Below are 19,288 nucleotides of genomic sequence, written 5' to 3' on the forward strand. Positions count from 1 at the left end.
GTGATGGCGCTCTGAAAGAGAGTGACTTAGCGTGGGAAGCAATGAGAGCAGGGACCTAGAGTGTCTCAAAGGAAAGTGAAACTACTTACAGATTTTAATATGTTGTTTTAGGCAAAGGGTAAGAATGAAAGATGACCTGAGAATTGGAAATATATGTAGGTAGTATCATGTTCCAGACTATACTGATGTTTTTGTAAGCAACTGGACATGTTTTTGTGCAATATTAATCTATATCTGCTTAGCTTTTTAAAGTACATTGATTTCATTCATACATTTGCAAACAATGAGGATGGCGATGAGGTTTGCTGTGGTAACCATGAATGAAAACAGCCTCAAGTAAGAATGTAATGCAGTTCCCATTTTGGAGTGTGTAGTGTAGTGTAGAGGTTCATAAAGCCGCTGTACGTGATTTTTACTGTCTTAAAAATGTGAAAAACAGAACTTGTTCATTTTAAACAGACTGCAGTTGTCCAAAGTTTACCTTATGCATTCTGAGCATCCTAATTATTCACCAGGATGGGTTTATAAGCACTTTTCACAACTTTTAGAGACCAGAGTAAAGTTTTTCTGTTGCGGTAAAGTTAACTAGCACGCTAATGCACACTTCCTGAATATTATAGGGCAATAAAACTCAATTGTGAATGCGTAATGAAACTCTAATCTCGGCTAAAGAAGTGCCACTGATATGTTTTTTTTTTCATGGCCGAAGCTCATATTGAGTGGTTTGAAACAGTGGAGCAACAGTTCTCTGATGGTATTTTTTGGCCAATATGTAACCGCTTTTTAAAAATTATTTATTTATTTATTTATTTTACCACAAACCTGTTAGCTTGACTGTTCCTGAAGTGAAAGCACATTGCCCCCAATCAGAGTGCGCTTCAATTTGTAATGTGAAAGCACTTTTAATGATTACCACTACATATGTATTCTTAAGTCTTAAGTGTGTACCCGAACATACCAATCACAACTTCAACTTCACTGTTGTCTTCCTCTATTTAATTTAAAGGTGCATTGTGTAACCTTTCTGGTGAAGGGTCTGTTAAATAGTTTTCTAAATGGAAATGTTATTGCTTTGTCTGGAATGCCAAACCTGACCAAGTTACAGGTCAGATCTGTGGAGAGGAAAACCCCACTCACAGTTAGAATGCCTGTTTTTTCTAGGTAAAACAAAAAAAGGTAATTTAATTTATGCAAGCTAGAGCCGTTTTATGTCATACTGTGGAACATTTCTGGTAACCAAAAAGTGACATAGTGCACCTTTAATCTATGTAACCAGAAAAGTTCCACGGTGATCCATTTAACCAGGAATGCCAAGGGAAGCGTTATAGTGCAAACAATATTGATTTACACGGTTTACTCTGTGGCTGTATTTCCATTTTGAATATATAAGCCTATAAATAGCATTCGTATTTATCTATTTAATAAACCCTGCATTAAACCGTGAGTCTTTCTACGCGTTTTACACACACCTGGGGGAATATGAAGTCCTGACCTTGTTCCCATAACCGATTCCTCTGCATGGTAATTGGCATCAGCTTCTCGCCTTCTCAAGCGGCGGTCGATGGCGTACCAGCATCGTCTATGGCACATTTTAATGAGGAAAAACTAGACAAAAATAGCAGTAGTTTTATGGTATAGATTTTATTGTGGGGTAAAATGACAAAAGTGTAATCTAAAAAGTACAACCACATAAAAGGAACATACAGAATGTGTGGTCACAATGTGCTCAAGTGTTCGAATGGTGTGATATTTTTAAAAAGGAGTGGTTTTCGAGTAACAACGTAATGCATCATGGTAACAATGGATTCACAGTCAGCTGCTATGTACAAGAAAGTAACATAGAGGAAAAGGGTGTAGCGGTAACAGCCATTTTAGAAAACAACATGGACAGTAAAGAAAGGAGTTTAGACGGGGAGGTGGGTTAGAACTCTAGAGCAGACTTTCAGGTAACCTACAGCGACTGACCATCAACCCAGCGGCCATGTTTTGACTGCAGCTCCCCAAACTCGCATTTTTCTTTCAGATTGTTTAGTTAATTTGACTTTTTTTGGTATATATTTTATCTATTGTCAGTGCCATTGTGATGGGTGATATTAACCAAAATGACTTTTTCCTTTTTTTTTTTTTTGATTACTGATTTTCAATTTGCAGTTCATCAGAACTTGGCTAAAATATGCCTCTAAATACCTGAACTGTAAATATATCATAATTCAAATTTGCCATAATTTCAAAACTTCAAAATGATGTAGTTTTGCGTTCCTCCGGCAGCAGGCTCCTGCTCATTCCCAAAGTCAGGACACACACTCACGGAGAGGCGTCTTTTCAGTACTATGGCCCCGTCTATATGGCAGCTCGAGGAGCTCGGCTGCAGAGAATATTCATGTTTTTAAGAGCAGGCTCAAGACCCACCTTTTTGGTTGTGTGGAGTCGGGCAGCTGTGGGGGTTGGGTTGGTGGGTGGGATTGTTTTTAATCTGTGTAAAGCACTTTGTGTCACATTTTTGTATGAAAAGTGCTTTATAAATAAAGTTTGATTTGATTTGATTTTATGTGTTCTCCTATGGAGTAAGAAAGCTTTCAGAAATATATGTGTCCATAGGATAGAAATCCGTGCATATTTGGCTGTAGTTGAGCATAGAATAAATATTCATAAACTCTCAAATGAGTCCAATCGTACATAAAATTGTGTGTATTTTAGCCATCATAATACGAATTGAAAAGTCCTGGTTCAGTTCTGTGTGCGGCATAAAAGTCCGGCACCTCGATCAATGTTTCTTCTGCTCAATAAATAATGCCTGTGAAGTGTTGACGTATTTTTGACAGTTGAGTCGTGTCTCTGAATTCATATTCACACTGAAGAAAGCGTAATCGTAATTTTCATTGCATGATTGTAATTCTTGATGTTGTAACTTTTCAGTTCGTATTCTGATGGATAAAATACACACAATATATTTTATGCATGACTGGACTCCTTCGAGAGTTAATGAATATTTATTTTATGCTCAACTACAGACAACTGTGCACGGATTTCCCAAAATATGCATGTATTTCTAACCTATGCACATTAATATTTCTGAAAGCTTTCTTATTACATACCAAATTAAAATTATACTAAGTTATTAAGTTTGGTCGTTCTTACAGCACTAAAATGGCCAACGCACTTTCCACACGTGTACTTACAATGTCCACTCCAGCGTTTTCCATCCCACCTCCCCGCTTACACTCATCCACTAAGATGCGTACATTAGCAATAAGAAGGTGAAAGGGTGTCTGTACATTAGGAGTCCATTCTAAATCGGAGTTCCATTTGCCCATTGTGATTCACAGATCCGTCGAGTGCTCGAGTGAGAATGCATAGAAAATGTGTCCAGCTAAAACACGCCCAGTCAAGACAGTAATAGGTTAGGTTAGGTTCCTCTCTGCTACAATTCTACTGCAGCAACATTCGGGAAAAAAAAGCTTCCATCAATCGCAACCTCAAAGGCTTTCTACGTAACACATTGCAACTAGCCGTTAGCTTAACATTACACTGGATTACACAATATAATACACAATAAAATGCAAAAAAATAACACAACAAACATAGATAAATACATCAAATTAAAGACTTGTAAATAATAAATAAGTCCACTAAAAACCTAACATTAAAAAACAAAATAAATAAAACAGCGCTACAAGCCAACACAGCAAAACTTGAATTTAAATAATACATGTAGCATACAGGCTAGAATGCTAATGCTAATATTGTGTAGCTCTAAAAACACGACAACATCAACCTCAAGATGACCATATTTCCTTACGTAGGTTAATGTCACAATAATGACTATGACTTTGGAGACTAAGTTCTGAACATAAATTTGTTGAAAAATCTAAGAATGAATAAATGAGGAAATTAGTACATATTTAAAGGTGCATTATGTAGAGGGGGTCATGTTTCTATTTCTATGGACATGTCATTGCTCTGTCTGGAATGTTCCACAGTATGGCATTTAGGCTACGTTCAGACTGCAGCCTGAAGTGACCCAAATCAGATTTTTTTTGCCTCTATGCGACCTGTATCTGATCTTTTAATGACAGTCTGAACAACACACATCCGATTTTTTCAAATGCGACCCAGGCCACTTGGATATGTGCTCCTAAAACCGATACATATCCGATCTTTTGACATGCGACTTCAGTCTGAACGGCTACGAAAATTGTGTCTGAACTTCGTGTCAGTGAAGCAGCAACGCAAAGCACATAGCAATCCCACAACTCTTGGCTGCGACTCCGCACCCACACGTTTCTTTCAACAGACGTTCTTCTACTGCCCCACAAAACACCACGGCCAAAAACCTTGTCCTTCTCCTTCTCAATCTCCTCCTTAAAACAAATAAGCTGTACATGTTCTGGCTCCGGTACGACAGCAACTTTAAAATGGCCAGGTGCTCAATGCTCATGTCCATATTTAGGCGTCTTCCTTAAACACTAAGGACGTTTGCTGCGTGTGACGTTGTTGTGTCCTCCAATACGCATGCGGGACACTTTTGGGGCGTTTAAAGTTCACATACAAGTTGTACTTAACTGGAAACGTGAATGACCTCACAAAAAAAAAAATCTGATTTCACAAAAAAATCCGAATTGAGCATTAAGGCCTGCAGTCTGAACGTAGCCTTAGATATTTAACAGCTCTACCTGACTTTTAATCACTCATAGGTGGTTTTATAGCTCAAAAATACCTTGAAAAACAGGCATTCTGAGTCTGGATGTGGTCGCCTTTCCACAGATCTGACCTGTAACTTGATCTGGTTTGGTCTCCATGAAGCTTCAAAGGTTTAATATCATACTGTGAACCATTCCAGGCGAAGCAACGAAGCAACAACTCCATGGAGAAAAGCATTTGACTGATCCTCCACCGGAAAAATTACACAATGCACTTTTGAAATGATGAATTACCCCAATAAGGAAATATGGTTATCCTTGGTTGGAAAACCCAATTTTCCAACATATCCGACCATGCATATTAACGCCACAAACTCACACTGTTCTTGACTATCACAAACCCAACTCATCTGATCCACACATGACATTATCATCTGGTTCTGTTTTAAATACAAGTGCTCTATTGTCTCTACATTTGAGTTTCCTAAGTTTTACATTAACGTGCGGTGTCTAAAGCTGGTGTGTGTCTATACCTCTAACTCTCCCCGTCTTTCTCTTTCTGCTTTGGAATATATAAAGGAACGCTAGAGAAAACTGTATACATCCTCGTGGACCTATCGCGCTGGTTATAATTCGAGATCAGGAGGTTAGGGAGCGCGCCGCCATAATGAACCACTCTTGTCTTTCAGTCTCCACTTCAAACGGGACAGGATCACAGCAAGGGCCCATTTTAATTAGGGAAAGTCGGGCAGCCTGATAGACGAGAGCTGGGGTCAAAGAAAAGAGGTGAGTCGGTTTTGCAGTCACGCTGGGAATAATTACGCTAATTCCTCCGACCGAACGGAATTTTCCTTCAAGGCACGGAAAAGACTTGAGGATGGGTATAAATTAAAATTACGGGAGGTGTACAGCATATTATAGGGACACTATTTTGCCAATTTGATAAATATTTGTGGGATTTTCATTATTTTTTTCAAGATTATCTACAGCATCGCAGACACCGGCGATCAATTTGGTGTACGGGAAGTTGTAATGCATTGTTCACCTTGCAATGTACTTGAAGCAACATTACGTAACTCTATGTGCTATCCGAAGATCAGCTAATTTCACATGTTAGTCGAAAACGTGCTTGTTGACACTTTCTATGAGTCAAATACGCATAAAAACGCATAAATTTTATCCTTGGCATACATTGGCATTCTAATCAACATAACCTGATCTATTTCCAACTATTGATGCAAATTTTTACTTAGTTATTAGTAATTCATAATGTGTAGTTTGATTTAGGTAACCAATTGTTGCTCACTTGGCAAACGTGAAGGCCTTTATTTACTTCTTAATGAGCGGTGAGTTTTAAAATTACTCTTACGTTAGAGGTACACCACACAGCCTAGAGACCCCAATGCCGACCTGAAAGATCCTCACTGTAAAGTTAAATAATGTTGCTTTTTTTTTTTTTTTTTTTTGTAAATCTCTGTGTTCACCGACTTTAGCCAGTCTTTGAATTGAACTTCTTCAATTTGGTTCTTGGACAAATCTTAGCTCCGACAAAACTTAACAGTGCAAGAGTACTTTTTTGAGGAACTGAAAACCAAATCAAACCAGGACCTAGGACTCGCCAACCCACACCACAACATTCCCCTTCAGCACATCCGTGATCTCGCAGTTGAGCTTGTTGAGTCGTCCGTCTAAAATGAACAAAGACTCCCTGGACGGTGTCATGAGGTACTGTCCGAAAAGTCCGCTGCTCGCCATAATCCGGTTCTTAGCATTCCACGGCCATTCGTACGACTTGGTGGCTTCTTTCAAACTCTTGATCATTTTCACTTTACCGCTGCTGAGTTCTACGAAAAGGACATCGGTTTGGCGTCCGGAACTGCCGAAAATGTTGTACTGGTGCAGCTCGGTGAAGGACCTCTGGAATGCTACGTCTGACAGGTGCAGGTTGGTATGGATGTCGAAAGGGTCACTGATCTTGCCGTGCTCCGAAATGGTTTGAATTCGCATAAGTCCGTCCGTGTCGTCAACGGTAACCAAGTAGTGGCCATCGGGAGAGATGTATGGAGTGCCAGTTACGTCGCGATTGTATCCGATGACGCTGTCAGTAACGCTGTCCAGAATGATTTGAGGTTGGGTAGCCCCGGTCGAGTCGGCCTTGCAGTTGACGAAGTAGTATCCTCCGAGGTGGGTGTAGGCCATGGATTTGGGGATGCAGTTATACTCTTGCAGGCTGATGTTTTTCACGTAGGATGTCGTCTCTAGGTCGATTTTGTGGAGGACAGGCTCATTCCGATGAAGGATGAGGCCGAACCTGTCAACAAGGAAAAAACAAGAGTATATCAGTGACACAGCAGCTGGTATGTGTTAAATATACAGCTTTTTCACCCAGCTAAAGTCTGCAGCTATTTTAAATGAGGAAATTAAATCAAAAAGTTCCTGGCTTTATGGGATTTAATTTGCAAAGAAACCAACACAGACTTTAATCTTGATCTGATTCGATGAAGGACATCATGATATAAATTCTAGTTTTATAAATAAAATAAAAAATCGAATAAAATGGATCTGAAGCTTGCATTACATCAGTTATCTTTTTTGTTTAGAAAGATAAATGTTGATATATGGTATAACATTGCACACCAAATTAAATTTCTCAAGTTCAAAATAAAAACCTGTAATGTTGATTGTCAGATTAAAGAGGGAATGTTTTATTTCTATGAAGTATTAACATATTTAAAACACCAAGTTACTTTTTATTGTTTTGAAAATCCTATATTCACCGAAGCAATGTATTAATATATTTTTCTAAGTTTCACGTCTACTTTTGATCCACTCCCTTTGTCGCCCTCACTTTGCTCTCTGCGCTAAGTCACTCCATCTTCTGAGCGATATCACAACACAGTCAGCATGCTTTCTGTTAATAAAACTACTGCACATTGCACCAGGTTTGTCAAGTTGTTGTGTATGGTACTGTGTCATGCTTTTTGTATATTTACATTTACTGAGCATTGCATAGAATCTTATAGCTAAAGACGGTTCGAGTTAGCCTGATCCATCAGCCGGTCTCACTTCGTGGAAACTTTCTGACTATTAGGACAGCATTAGGAAAAACCATGGCAGTAGGATTCGTTTGCTCGACTGGTAGGCGGGTACTTTTTTATTTAACCAATCGCTGCTATTTGGTCATGACGAATGTAATGCACCAAACCCCATAGGAAGAAGGGCAATAACGTCTTTCCCCTTGATAAAATTCACCAAACATTCTTTTTGTTCCGGCTTTAAATCCTCGATCTCAGGAATCGTTGCCAATAGTGATGGGACAAATGAGACGGAGCTCCGGAGCACGTCTCGTTCGTTCTGAAACAAATTGCTCCGAAGCACTGCCTCGGAGCTCGTCTCGCAGCAGCCGCTCACGTGACCGAAGTGTTGAAGTGTCGGTCCCTCCCCCTACTGCTTCGCTCTGCGTGTCAGTCACTTCAGTGTATCGAAGCATTTCATTGGCTCAGCGAATGTTCCGCTCTGCGACTGGTTCAGAGTGCTTCAGCGTGTTCAGCGCACTTTCGTGGTTTGACCAGCGCTAAACTGCTACAGTATAAAAGATGCACCAATATTTCTTAAAAATGTTGGGTATTGAAGAGTATTGTGTGACGCTAGTGGTGATTTTGGTGACTTCTGGTGACTTTTGGCATTTGTTTCATTTTCGATGGCATCTACAAGTGGAAAAAAGCGATCCATGGTTTGGGATCACTTTGGTCTAATTCCACCAAACAAGATAACCTACTTTCTTATTTACACCATACTATTTATGTTGCTCTTTACATATTATTTTAAATCATCATTATTATTGTTGTTGTTGAGTACGGTGTATGCTCTGGACACAAGTATTGTCTTACACTAACAATACTTTATCGATGCTGAGACACCTGCGTGCCAATAGTTAAATTTGTCCACTAGAGGTCAGTGTTTCTCCAAGGCCTCAGACACGTCGAGCCATTTGAGACAATATTGCGACTGAGGTGTCAATGCTTCACGAGGCTCCATTCGCCCATCACTAGTTGCCAACACAGAATGTATGTCTTCGTCTACATCCATCTCAGCCGCTTTGTTTACTGTTGTGCTGTACCACAAAAGAGACTCAGACACGCGCTGAGTTTGACATCATGGCTTCACAGCTTTTCTCTGACTGGCTGATGCGCGGTCTACAACTTCCGGGGTTCTTGCAAACAATGTATTGTATTCTGATTCCTGACCTAGTTGCTGGAGAGAAATGAAATTGAGAGGAGGCACTAGGTGGCGCCAGCCTGGCTAGGTTCGAATAGTAGCTGGGAGAGATCGCTCAATTACTGAAACATGCATGGATGACCTCTAAAACCTTGTCAGGAATGTTTAAAGGCTAAAAATAAACATAGATTTTGCATAATAGCCCCTCTTTAAATGATTGTTATAGCATTTCATTTCAAGTTGTCTCTAATAAATAGTTGTATTTTAATTGCTTCCTGCGTGAATTCAAGTTGAGAATTTAACCGAGTAACTAACTTCTTATTTGGCTTTGATAGTTTGCTAATTTACTGGAGTCTGATTTCATTTCAATTCATAACACAAAAATTAAGAGGAATCGCTTCCATCATTTGGGTTAATTGAGAAAGGCAAAGCTACAAAAATAAATTAAAATTCATTATCCCAAAACTGACTGGGGAAAAAAAAAAAAAAAAAAAAACACCTCTAAACCGCTTTGCTAATTAAATAAAAGATTATACATTTTGTTTGACTTCCTTGGTTAACATCCCATCAATTTTATGAGTGTGTGAGATCATATGAAACCCTTTTTAATAAAATTATAATAGGCTCACATGTGGCTGTGGATGAGTGGAAATACGAGTCATTATACAAAGCAAAGTACCCATTAGCAACGCATTAAGAGGCAAGCAGGGCGTAGGGGAATATGCGCAGCTCAATTAAACGCGTACATCAGCGGATCAATCCTGTCAGACACTTCAGTCTCTTTACCATTCATCATGTGTTATATAGTTCCAACACCCCGCTGTCCATTTGTGGGGCTGCTATGAAAAAAGGCCACCCGGAGCACCAGCACCTATTGATCTTGCTCTCTGTGGTGTGTCTCTAGTCTAGACCTGCTACTTTGTTTTGACCCACTTCAGAAGAAAAACAAGGTTTTCTTGTATCTCAACTGGAACTGGAGATGTTTGACAGTAGACGGGATGCGTATTGATGAATGAAATATGTATCCAACCAAATAAAACAAACAAATTAGGACTAGCAACACCATCTTTACTATGTTCGATCTTGTCTGATTGTGGAAGCTAAGCACAGTTGAGCCTGGTTTGTTGTTTACTTGATTACCTGACCAGCCAGAACCAGACTTTTTGACAAAACTTTACAAAGACGAGGGGATCATGTCTCCCTGATTTCAGAGGGCGTGATTGACAGACCAATCAGAGAGACACCATTTGCGTCAAACAAACATGGCGGTTTAGACATAAAAAGGGGAGAAAAAACAACATAAAGAACTGAGAAACAGCGCAATTTTTTACAGAATCAACAATCGATGCACCATACTATTATTCTTCTCATTTTTTTTTTCAGAGAATTTTTGGGAAGAGATGTCTTTCACATTTGAGAGACATGTTCTACAAATTAGCAGCTGTGGTTGGATCGTTTCAAATTATAACAGAGGATTTTCACGCTCTAGTCCGGTTCCAGTACCTTCTGGATTCAAACAGATTGTAGAAGGGCAGCAGGGGGCTCTAGTGTAGTTTATACTGTTTTTGTGTCCTTGGGCAAGACACTTCACACCCCTAGCCTAGTTTGGAATCTCTGACGGTGCAGATTGGCAGTCTTGCTTCTGTCATTCTACCCCGGAGATGCTACAATACGACCACCAAGTGTGGAGTGAATGAATAATGAAATGTGAATGTATATTTTAGGTCTGCTCAATTATGGAAAAACTTACTATTTTGGTCAATACTGAAATCACGATTATTCAATATTCAAGATTATTTTTTAGTTATACGATGCATTTACTAAGCATTTCTCTCTCAAAAAAACCCCAAACAAAACACTATGTTGTTGATTATTTATGCAAAACTTTCAAATTGAAAATAAATATAGGCTACAAAAATGTGCCTGAGCAGTTTTGCGATGTATAAAACTGTATAAAATGAATAAAATATACTTTGAACATGAAATAAGGCATAGAAAAACATAAATGTATCCAAAATAAACTATATATCCAGCTATATATCTCTATATATAAAAAATAAATAAATATACTTATTTACATAAAAAAAATCCCAAAATAAACAAAATAAACAAATCGAAATCACAATCAAAATTCAATTAATTATGCAGCCTTACCCTATATCCAATGCTTTATTATTATCACTGATAGGAAACTTTAAGTAGATGTAGCTGGGGCTGGTTGTAAAAATCCAGTATCCGATTTTTAATCATACATGTAGAGTATGTTTTAAAATGAACTGTTGGTCCCGCCCACTTGAGAGTAATTTCTCTCACCCTGATGTGGAACCGTGACAAACAAACAAATGTCTGAGATCACATTTGTCCTACAATCAATTTTTTTTTCCACTAGCTGCTTTTACATTACATTACAAGAACTAAAACTAAATTATACGACCTCTTATTAGAATTCATCTGGCCATTAGTTCTTACCCCACTTGTATAATGTTGTTGTGTCTCTAGGCAAGACACTTCACTCCTATTATCCACTCCAGACACACTATTTCAGTAAATGGCTACGTTTCAACAGCGCTTTTCTACCTTTGTTGGATACTTAACATCCAACATCTATGCACTTTGCTCAGTGACACTTAAATACACTCACACATTAATACACTATTGTACTCCGACGCACTCACACTAATGATGTGGAGGATGTGGATGCTGAAGTGTCTTGCCCAACAACACAAATGTAAAATGCACTGGGACTGAACTGTAAACCTTCAGCAGCCCTTATTCTATTGTATTGTAGAGTAAAAGTGTTCAGGCAAAAAAATAAAACTACCACTTTGAACTTTGAAGATGTGGGCAGCCTGTTAATGCAGGGTTAGTTAAGTCTGGGTGAAACAAACACAACTCTGGGGATGTTTTTGATGAGATAACAACATTCTAACATGTCTTAAATGTGTCAATTTCGCTTAATATGGAATAGAAGCTCTAAACCATCCAGACTGTATACGACACTGGTGAATATGTTTTACATATCCATGCATAACTTTCCAACCATAAAAGATAGAAACTTACTTTTTTCCTTTGAAAGATAAGACTTTCCACTTTCTGAGCATATCTCTGGCATTACTCTACATCACATGCTGCGTGATGACGTCAGGAAAACAAGTGTCCAATAGGAACTTTGTTTTCCGCCAAACGCATGCCCTTCATCCATTTTCATTGGCCCAAACTCTGCCAAAGAGTGCACTGAGTAAAAATGGTCGACTGCTCTGAGTGTCTATGTTTTTAACAACTGAAAAAGCAACTCTAAGTGCAGTTATTTCTCAAAGAAATTGCAAATTACGCATCTTTGTCTGCATAACTGTGCATCCCTTGATATTTTTATTTGAAAGGTTTATTTCACTCAAAATGTACAAATCCAAATGTAATAAACACCATGGAAATGCAGGAAGTGATGTGTCCTGGACCTGACATGAGCTGTTTCCATGACTGACACCAGTAAAGTAAAAGGGGCCATTGCACCTTTTTTTTTTTTTTTTTTTTTTTTTTTGAGGGTAATAAGGATATATTTTGTTGTATATTTTTATTTTTTGCAATTTTGTAGCTAAGGCCCTAAATTGAGCATTGTTTTATGTCCATAAAGTTGTGTATACATGTTTGCTTTGTCTTTTGTATGAAAGAGTGTGAATTTTATTTTCCGTTTTCTTTTTTCATTTGTATTTCTGGTCTTACAGCATGCAGATTGTGAAATAATAAGTTGTACTAAAAAAAGGATGTATAACATCCTTCTTCATTAGGGGATAAGAGGGGGAATTTTAATAGCAAAATTAAGAAAAAAAAATCCAGGCGAAGACAGAAAACAGCAAAAAAAAAGAGCAAAGATGCCCTTAGGTCTAGAAGGGTTAATATAGCCCATATGTAGCTTATAATTTTAGAGTTTGTGTTTTTATTGTTTAAAAATGGATACATTTCTGAAACCTATGTATGACCTTGAGATTGAATCTTTTGAATAATCACATGTACAGAGAGTTGGCAAGTATAGGCGGCGTTTGGTGAAAGCTTTGATGCAAAAGCAAAATGCACTGGGATTGAACTGTCAACCTTCAGATCATTGGGCAAACACTACCACTACCGCCAACCATCCCTATCGTAATATTTGCTCAGGCTGTTTTAAGTCAACTGTAAAAAGCATAAAAGCACAATGCTATTTCGCCTCAAAACACAGCATTATTCTGGCTCTTCCTACTGTCTACCCACAGAAAACCCTTTTGTTCGGTGGCAGATTCCATTGTCAGCTCCGTAATGTGCAGTTCACGTCCAACGGCATCTGTCAGGTTGGCTCAAAGTGCTCCGTGTTTGCCAGCTGTGCTCACATCACAGCCAGACCCACAACGTGTGCGTATTGATTCATCATACATGAAAAGCTGTTGGGGCAAATATGAATTTCATTGCAGCATAAATGCTCTTTTAACCATCAGTTTCCAGCCGTGTTACCTATAAATCACAGTGTAATTGCGCAGGCATTGATCTGTCACGACGGGCGGAGGTTCAAAACAATAGGCGAGCGGGCGAGGCTCAAAGACATTTGGTTTATAAATCATCTGCTGCTCCCAATACCATTGCCAAATGGATTCTAGAACAGGGTTGCCAGTTCTGAATGTCAAAACTAGCACAACAGTAAACAGCGCTATGAAACGAGCCTATCTCTGATGGTGAAAAATGGTGTTGTGGACTGTAAAAAAAGGTTGCATGTTATAATATCAGTAACAATATAGTATACAGTACATGGCTACGCACTTTGTACCTAACAACTAATCATAAACAAATCATTTGGAGTATGTATTACTACAGATATACTTTTTGAGTAGTGTTTAGTATATTGCCCTATATTATGCACTTTTTTTTTTTAAATCAATGTTGTAATGTATATCCTCATTAAAAGCATACATGGACAACATTGGCATTGGCAAGTTACTTCAAAACTATCATGCATTACTTATTATATGTTACTGTCATTTCAAAGTTATTTATTACGTTACAATGTCACTGTATTTAAAATGTAAGACATTACACTACTGTTGCATTACTTTTAAGTTACTCTCATCAAAATAAGTGGAAATATGGATTTGGCAATCTAAATGTAGCTCATGATGCTCAATTAGCTCCTCATCCAGTGGAAGGTAATGTGGAATCTGACTGAGCTGAACAGGAAGTAGATTCACTATTGTTAATCTACAGCTTCACCTCGATCCATGAGCTGTGTGGATGTAAACAGACACACGTAAGGAACTACTCTTGCCTTTTTACTTTGAAACAACACCTCAAACTGGATTCACAGCGCGGTTTTGTGGACTGGAGTCATTATTTGTCAAGGACAATTTCTATGGTTAATGTGGATGAGATGCTGCACTTTATATTTACAACTTTACGAGAGGTGAGTAATAATTATTTTTGCTCTATCCCAAGTTTGCATCTCTGTGTCCGTCACTCCCCTGACGCTCTGTGTTATTGGCTGTTACTGTTTAGTGGTTATAATCTGACACTGATACTACACACGAGGAGCGCAGCGGCTTCACAATCGCACACGAAGGCAAAAATCGGGTCACACCAATTGCAGCCAAATCAGGCAAATTCTCCTGAAGTGTGTGGCGGTCTTTAATAATACATTTGACGTGACTCACAATGACATTATGCATCTGTTTAGATCTGATTGGACATTTCACTACTGCTGATCTCGTGGTGATTTTAGCGAATTTGAATAAAGAACACCACTTTTAATACTAACATGTAACACTAATTGTAACACGCGGTACTGACATTTGTACAGAGTAAAATATTACTAACAGTAATTCCCAACACTGATCATATGTAGACAATAATTTTACATTTTGTTCATTGTAAACCATAATATTGGTCTAAAACCGCTTAATAATACAGACACCAAAAGAGGTACTGACTGTTCAAAACGTCACCACTGACAGGACTTCATGGCATTTCATGGCCATAGCAGCAGATTTTGTGTTTTGTGTTGAAACATAGCTACATTTCTGAGACCTGTGTATGACAGGCTTGCATGAATCAATCAAAACACAACTTTGGGTAAGCTAATGATGAGGGAACACCGGTAAAGCATGGTTAAAATCTCATAAAACATCAGTCTGACCTAATATCTAAATTGAAAATGTTTCGGCTTGCACCCAAGAAGCTTCAGTTCTGAAAGAAAGTGGTTTATGGGCTTATTTTGTAGCGCAATGTGGAGAGACGTTTAAACTGAAACAACAGGCGAGGTGTATAGGGCTGTTTGGCAGGCCACTGTCCTCTGAGGGAGTTAGTTTCACGGTTGTTAAGTGCCTGAGAATCTTTACCAAGGCCAGAGTGGCCATGAAACTGTCGTTGTTTTGATCTGGATTTGAGCAAACATTGTGACCACCATTCCTTTTCAAAGAGCGAATTCGTTCGAATTTGAGAAAGCTTATTGAATGAGAGGCATAACATTCTCACTTATGACTACTTTGTGAAACCAATGTTACTATGGAGCACTCACAGATGACTGCACACTGACCATCAAATGTTTGCCCAATGCAATAATATTTCACTTCTATCTTAGACAACATAAAAAGCTTAAAATATATACAGTATGTTATCAATTCACAACCGCCAACTCAGTGACCACGTGATGTGAGGAAACCAGAGTATCCAAGAAGTTGTATTGGATAGCAGCAGGACAAGCAGAACCCAGCTCTGAGTGATTTTCAGCCAATATCAGGCCTAAAATATCTTTAAACAGACATACACAGAGCAGTCCAAAGACAGAATTACTTCTTATCTTACTTAAATCTAGCGCTAATAAAAAGAAATGTGAACCATAAAGAGAAACCATGAACGCCAGTAAAACATATTGATAACTCAGCACTTTTCCTCTAGTTCACATCTAGTCTTGTTTTGCCAAGAGGCTTTCTGTACAATGATTAGACTTTAGTGAAGAATAGGTGAGGACGGCCAGCGCTGCAGGGCACAGTATTGTTGAGTATGAAAGAAGAACTGAAGAACTGGCTGGCTTTTTTGCTGACTCAGGGTTAGCGGACTGTAAGTCGATGTTTAAATAAATGATAGGCCACTGAGAGAGGCCCACAGCGCTGTGTTGGCTGCACAGGGAATCCCCTGTTGTTACACCGGCCACACAAGTTGCTGAGCGCATGTTAGCATTCTGGCTCAGCTCATGTTGCTAAATTGACAAATACAGTGTTTTGTTGAGGCCACAGGGCAGTGCTTGGTTTACACTTTGGAAAAACTGCAATAAAATCTGTAAAATCACGTGCTTTGTTTCCTCTAGAGTTTTTCTCTTCGCTGATGAGGTAAAACACCAGACATGTACATTGGCAGCAAGAACTTAAAGGGAAAGAAGGATTTTACGGTCTCATTAATGTTTATGCGCTGTTGTAGGGTGAAATTACAATGACCAGATGTCAGAATTTACCAGGGAGAGTCCCAGTTTTGTGCCCTGTCTCAACAGATTTATTCAAAACCAGTGATTTGTCCCAGTTTTAAACAATAAATGTCCCAGGTGTCCTTATTTTTGACCAATTTGATACCTGCCAGCAGTAAAGGGAGCAATATATCACCATATGTTTAGCCAAAATACAGAAAATCATATTTGAAGAGGACCACAAGGCAAAAAAATGCACAGATGGTGTTCCTCTGGTTATGAATGACCCACAGGTGAGTCGAGAATGGACAATGTCATGTGCTCTTTTCTATTTTATACATAACAACCATCCCTGGGCATTATCATTATATCATTAACAAGTTGTCAACATGATACTTTTCTCAATACACAGGCCACGATACGATATGTATTTCGATGCAATGCACTTATCGATTTGATACAGTTCAAGGAAAAATAAAGGCTAAATCATGGCTGTGATACTAAAAGTCTTTGTTAAACCACTTCTTATGCAAAGTTAATATGAAACACACCCATTTTAATCATCAAAACAGTGAAAATGTCAAATGTGTCGCATAAACAAGTTTTCTTCCTCTAAACAAGCAACAAAACTGTAGCTGTAACAAAATAATTATGTAAAATATACCAAAAAATACTCCCGGCGATATATCGATACAGCAGCCCACGATATCAATACTGTATCATCACATTAAACCATACGATATATCAATATTTCCATATTTTTGCACACCCCTAATCCCAACCCAGGTGAGTTTTGAATTTTGAAAATCTGGTCACCCTATCTGAAGTGGTAGTTCCCAACCATGGATGGACTTTTAAGACAAAAAGTCCATCCATCCATTTTTCTCCGCTTTACCCAGGGCCGGGTCGTGGGGGGAAGCAGTCTAAGCAGGGAGGCCCAGATTTTCCTCTTCATACACACTTCCTCCAGCTCTTCTGAAGGGATCCTGAGGCGTTCCCAGCCGAGACAAGACAAAAGTACTTTCTGCAATATCTGCAACCCCCAGTTGGGAACCACAAGTCTAAATGATGAATGATTTTAAAATTGCAGCTTGCGTGCCTGTTGCAAGATTAAGTAATTCAGTGCAATTATTAGCGAGGATACTTTTTGGATTAGTGACTGGTGACAACAAAACAGGTTTAAAACCAAAGGCTGTTTAATCCAAAAAACTGTTAAATCTACTAATAAAGACCTACATCTATACCATCCTCAATACAGCTGAACAACAAATCATTATGTAACAGATAACCCCAAGTCATGTCAATCATTATTTCATCTTTGCACCATTTCTCCTTACGACCTCTTGTCTATAGCTGAGAAATATATTTGTATTATTATATTTCTATATTCTATTTTTACTTGGTCATATACATTTATATAATTATGCCTTACAGGGTTGGGTATCATTATGAAGTTGCTGATCTGATACATACCTCGATACATAGATCTCAATACAATACATATCTCGATACAGTGAACTTTCAATTCAATACCATATATTTCAAAACAATTTGATACGATTCAATTAAAAATAAAGGCTAAATCATGGCTGTGAAACTAAAAGTCTTTTTTAAACCACTTTTCTGCAAAGTTCATATGAAAAATAGCCATTTTAGTTCTCAAAACAGTGAAAAATGCCAAATGTGTCACATGAAAGTGTCCTGCCTCTGAACAAGCAACAAAACTGCAGCTCTGTAACAAAATAATTTTGTAAAATATACAAAAAAAATACTCCTGGAGATATATTGATACAGCAGCCCATGATATTGATACTGTATCATCACATTAAACGATACAATATATCGATATTTCAATATTATAATATTTTTGCAAATCCATGTATCATTAGTTCATTAGTTTTTCAAAATAAAACAAAAAAAAAGAAAACGAAGAAACAACTATTTTCTTCATTAGTTGTCTTCAGAACCAAAACAGATAACGATTTGTTTTTTCAGAAACTGAAACTGAAAAAACAAATCATTATCTGTTTTTTCAGTTTCTGTTTTTGTGTTTAAATGAATAATAGAAAAAAACGGATAATGGCCATTTCCCATTTCCGTGACTTAAACTGCGATGCCGAACTGAACCAGGACTGAACCAGGACTAAACCAGGACTAAACCAGGTCCTGGTCTCAGTCCTGGTCCTGGCCCCGGTCAGGTCCCAGTCTCAGTGCTGGTCTGGTCCTGGTCTCAGTCCCAGTCTGGTCCCAGTCTCTGTCCTGATCACTCGACAGTCTAGGAGGTTGCATCTCCGGGCCTGGTTCACCCCTGGTTCAGTCCTGGTTCAGTCCTGGTTCAGTCCTGGTTCAGTCCTGGTTCAGTCCTGGTTCAGCCCTGGTTCAGCCCTGGTTCAGCCCTGGTTCAGCCCTGGTTCAGTCCTGGTTCAGTCCTGGTTCAGTCCTGGTTCAGTCCTGGTTCAGTCCTGGTTCAGTCCTGGTTCAGTCCTGGTTCAGTCCGTATGCGGTGCAAAAGTCCGGCATCACAGTTTAAGTCACAGAAATGGGAAACGGCAGTTACTTGTTTTTAGCGCAAAACGGAAAACTGAAAAAACTAATTGTTATTCATTTTTTTCATTTTGGTTTTGGAGACAAATAATGAAGAAAACTGTTATTTTTTCATCTTCTTATTTTTGGTTTTATTTTGAAAAACTAATGAACCAGTGATACACAGATTTTTACACACTCCTAATGCCTTATTTGACACCAGTCTCACTATGTTTTGCTTCACTTATTTTGAATTTATCATTAACATTTATATTTTTGCTCTTTGTTATTATTATATAGTACAATTGTGAGCTACTGTGGCCAAAGACTTTCTGCTGTGGTTCAATAAAGTTTATCGAAGTCTAAGTAAACTTTCATAAGATTTGACATAAAATTTAATCAAATTCTTGCTCTACTTGTCACACGTCCATCAATTCAGTGGTTACATTATCCCCTTAGTTGTAACTCGCTTTTGATTACACATGTTCCCTGT

General features: G+C 38.4%; 1 protein-coding gene across 1 annotated transcript in view; it reads right to left on the minus strand.

Annotated features, from left to right (window-relative positions):
• Positions 1–6,112: 6,112 nt before the first annotated feature.
• fstl5 (follistatin-like 5) overlaps positions 6,113–19,288 on the minus strand; it is a 531,686-nt gene continuing 518,510 nt past the window's right edge. Inside the window, exon 17 of the mRNA XM_055159513.1 lies at positions 6,113–6,951. Within this exon, the coding sequence (XP_055015488.1) occupies positions 6,249–6,951 (703 nt within the window). The 3' untranslated portion in view covers positions 6,113–6,248. The remainder of the gene's footprint in view (positions 6,952–19,288) is intronic.

This window comes from Boleophthalmus pectinirostris, unplaced genomic scaffold (assembly GCF_026225935.1).
Source record: "Boleophthalmus pectinirostris isolate CB_2022bp ecotype Guang Dong unplaced genomic scaffold, ASM2622593v1 HiC_scaffold_23, whole genome shotgun sequence".
Classification (NCBI taxonomy): domain Eukaryota; kingdom Metazoa; phylum Chordata; class Actinopteri; order Gobiiformes; family Gobiidae; genus Boleophthalmus; species Boleophthalmus pectinirostris.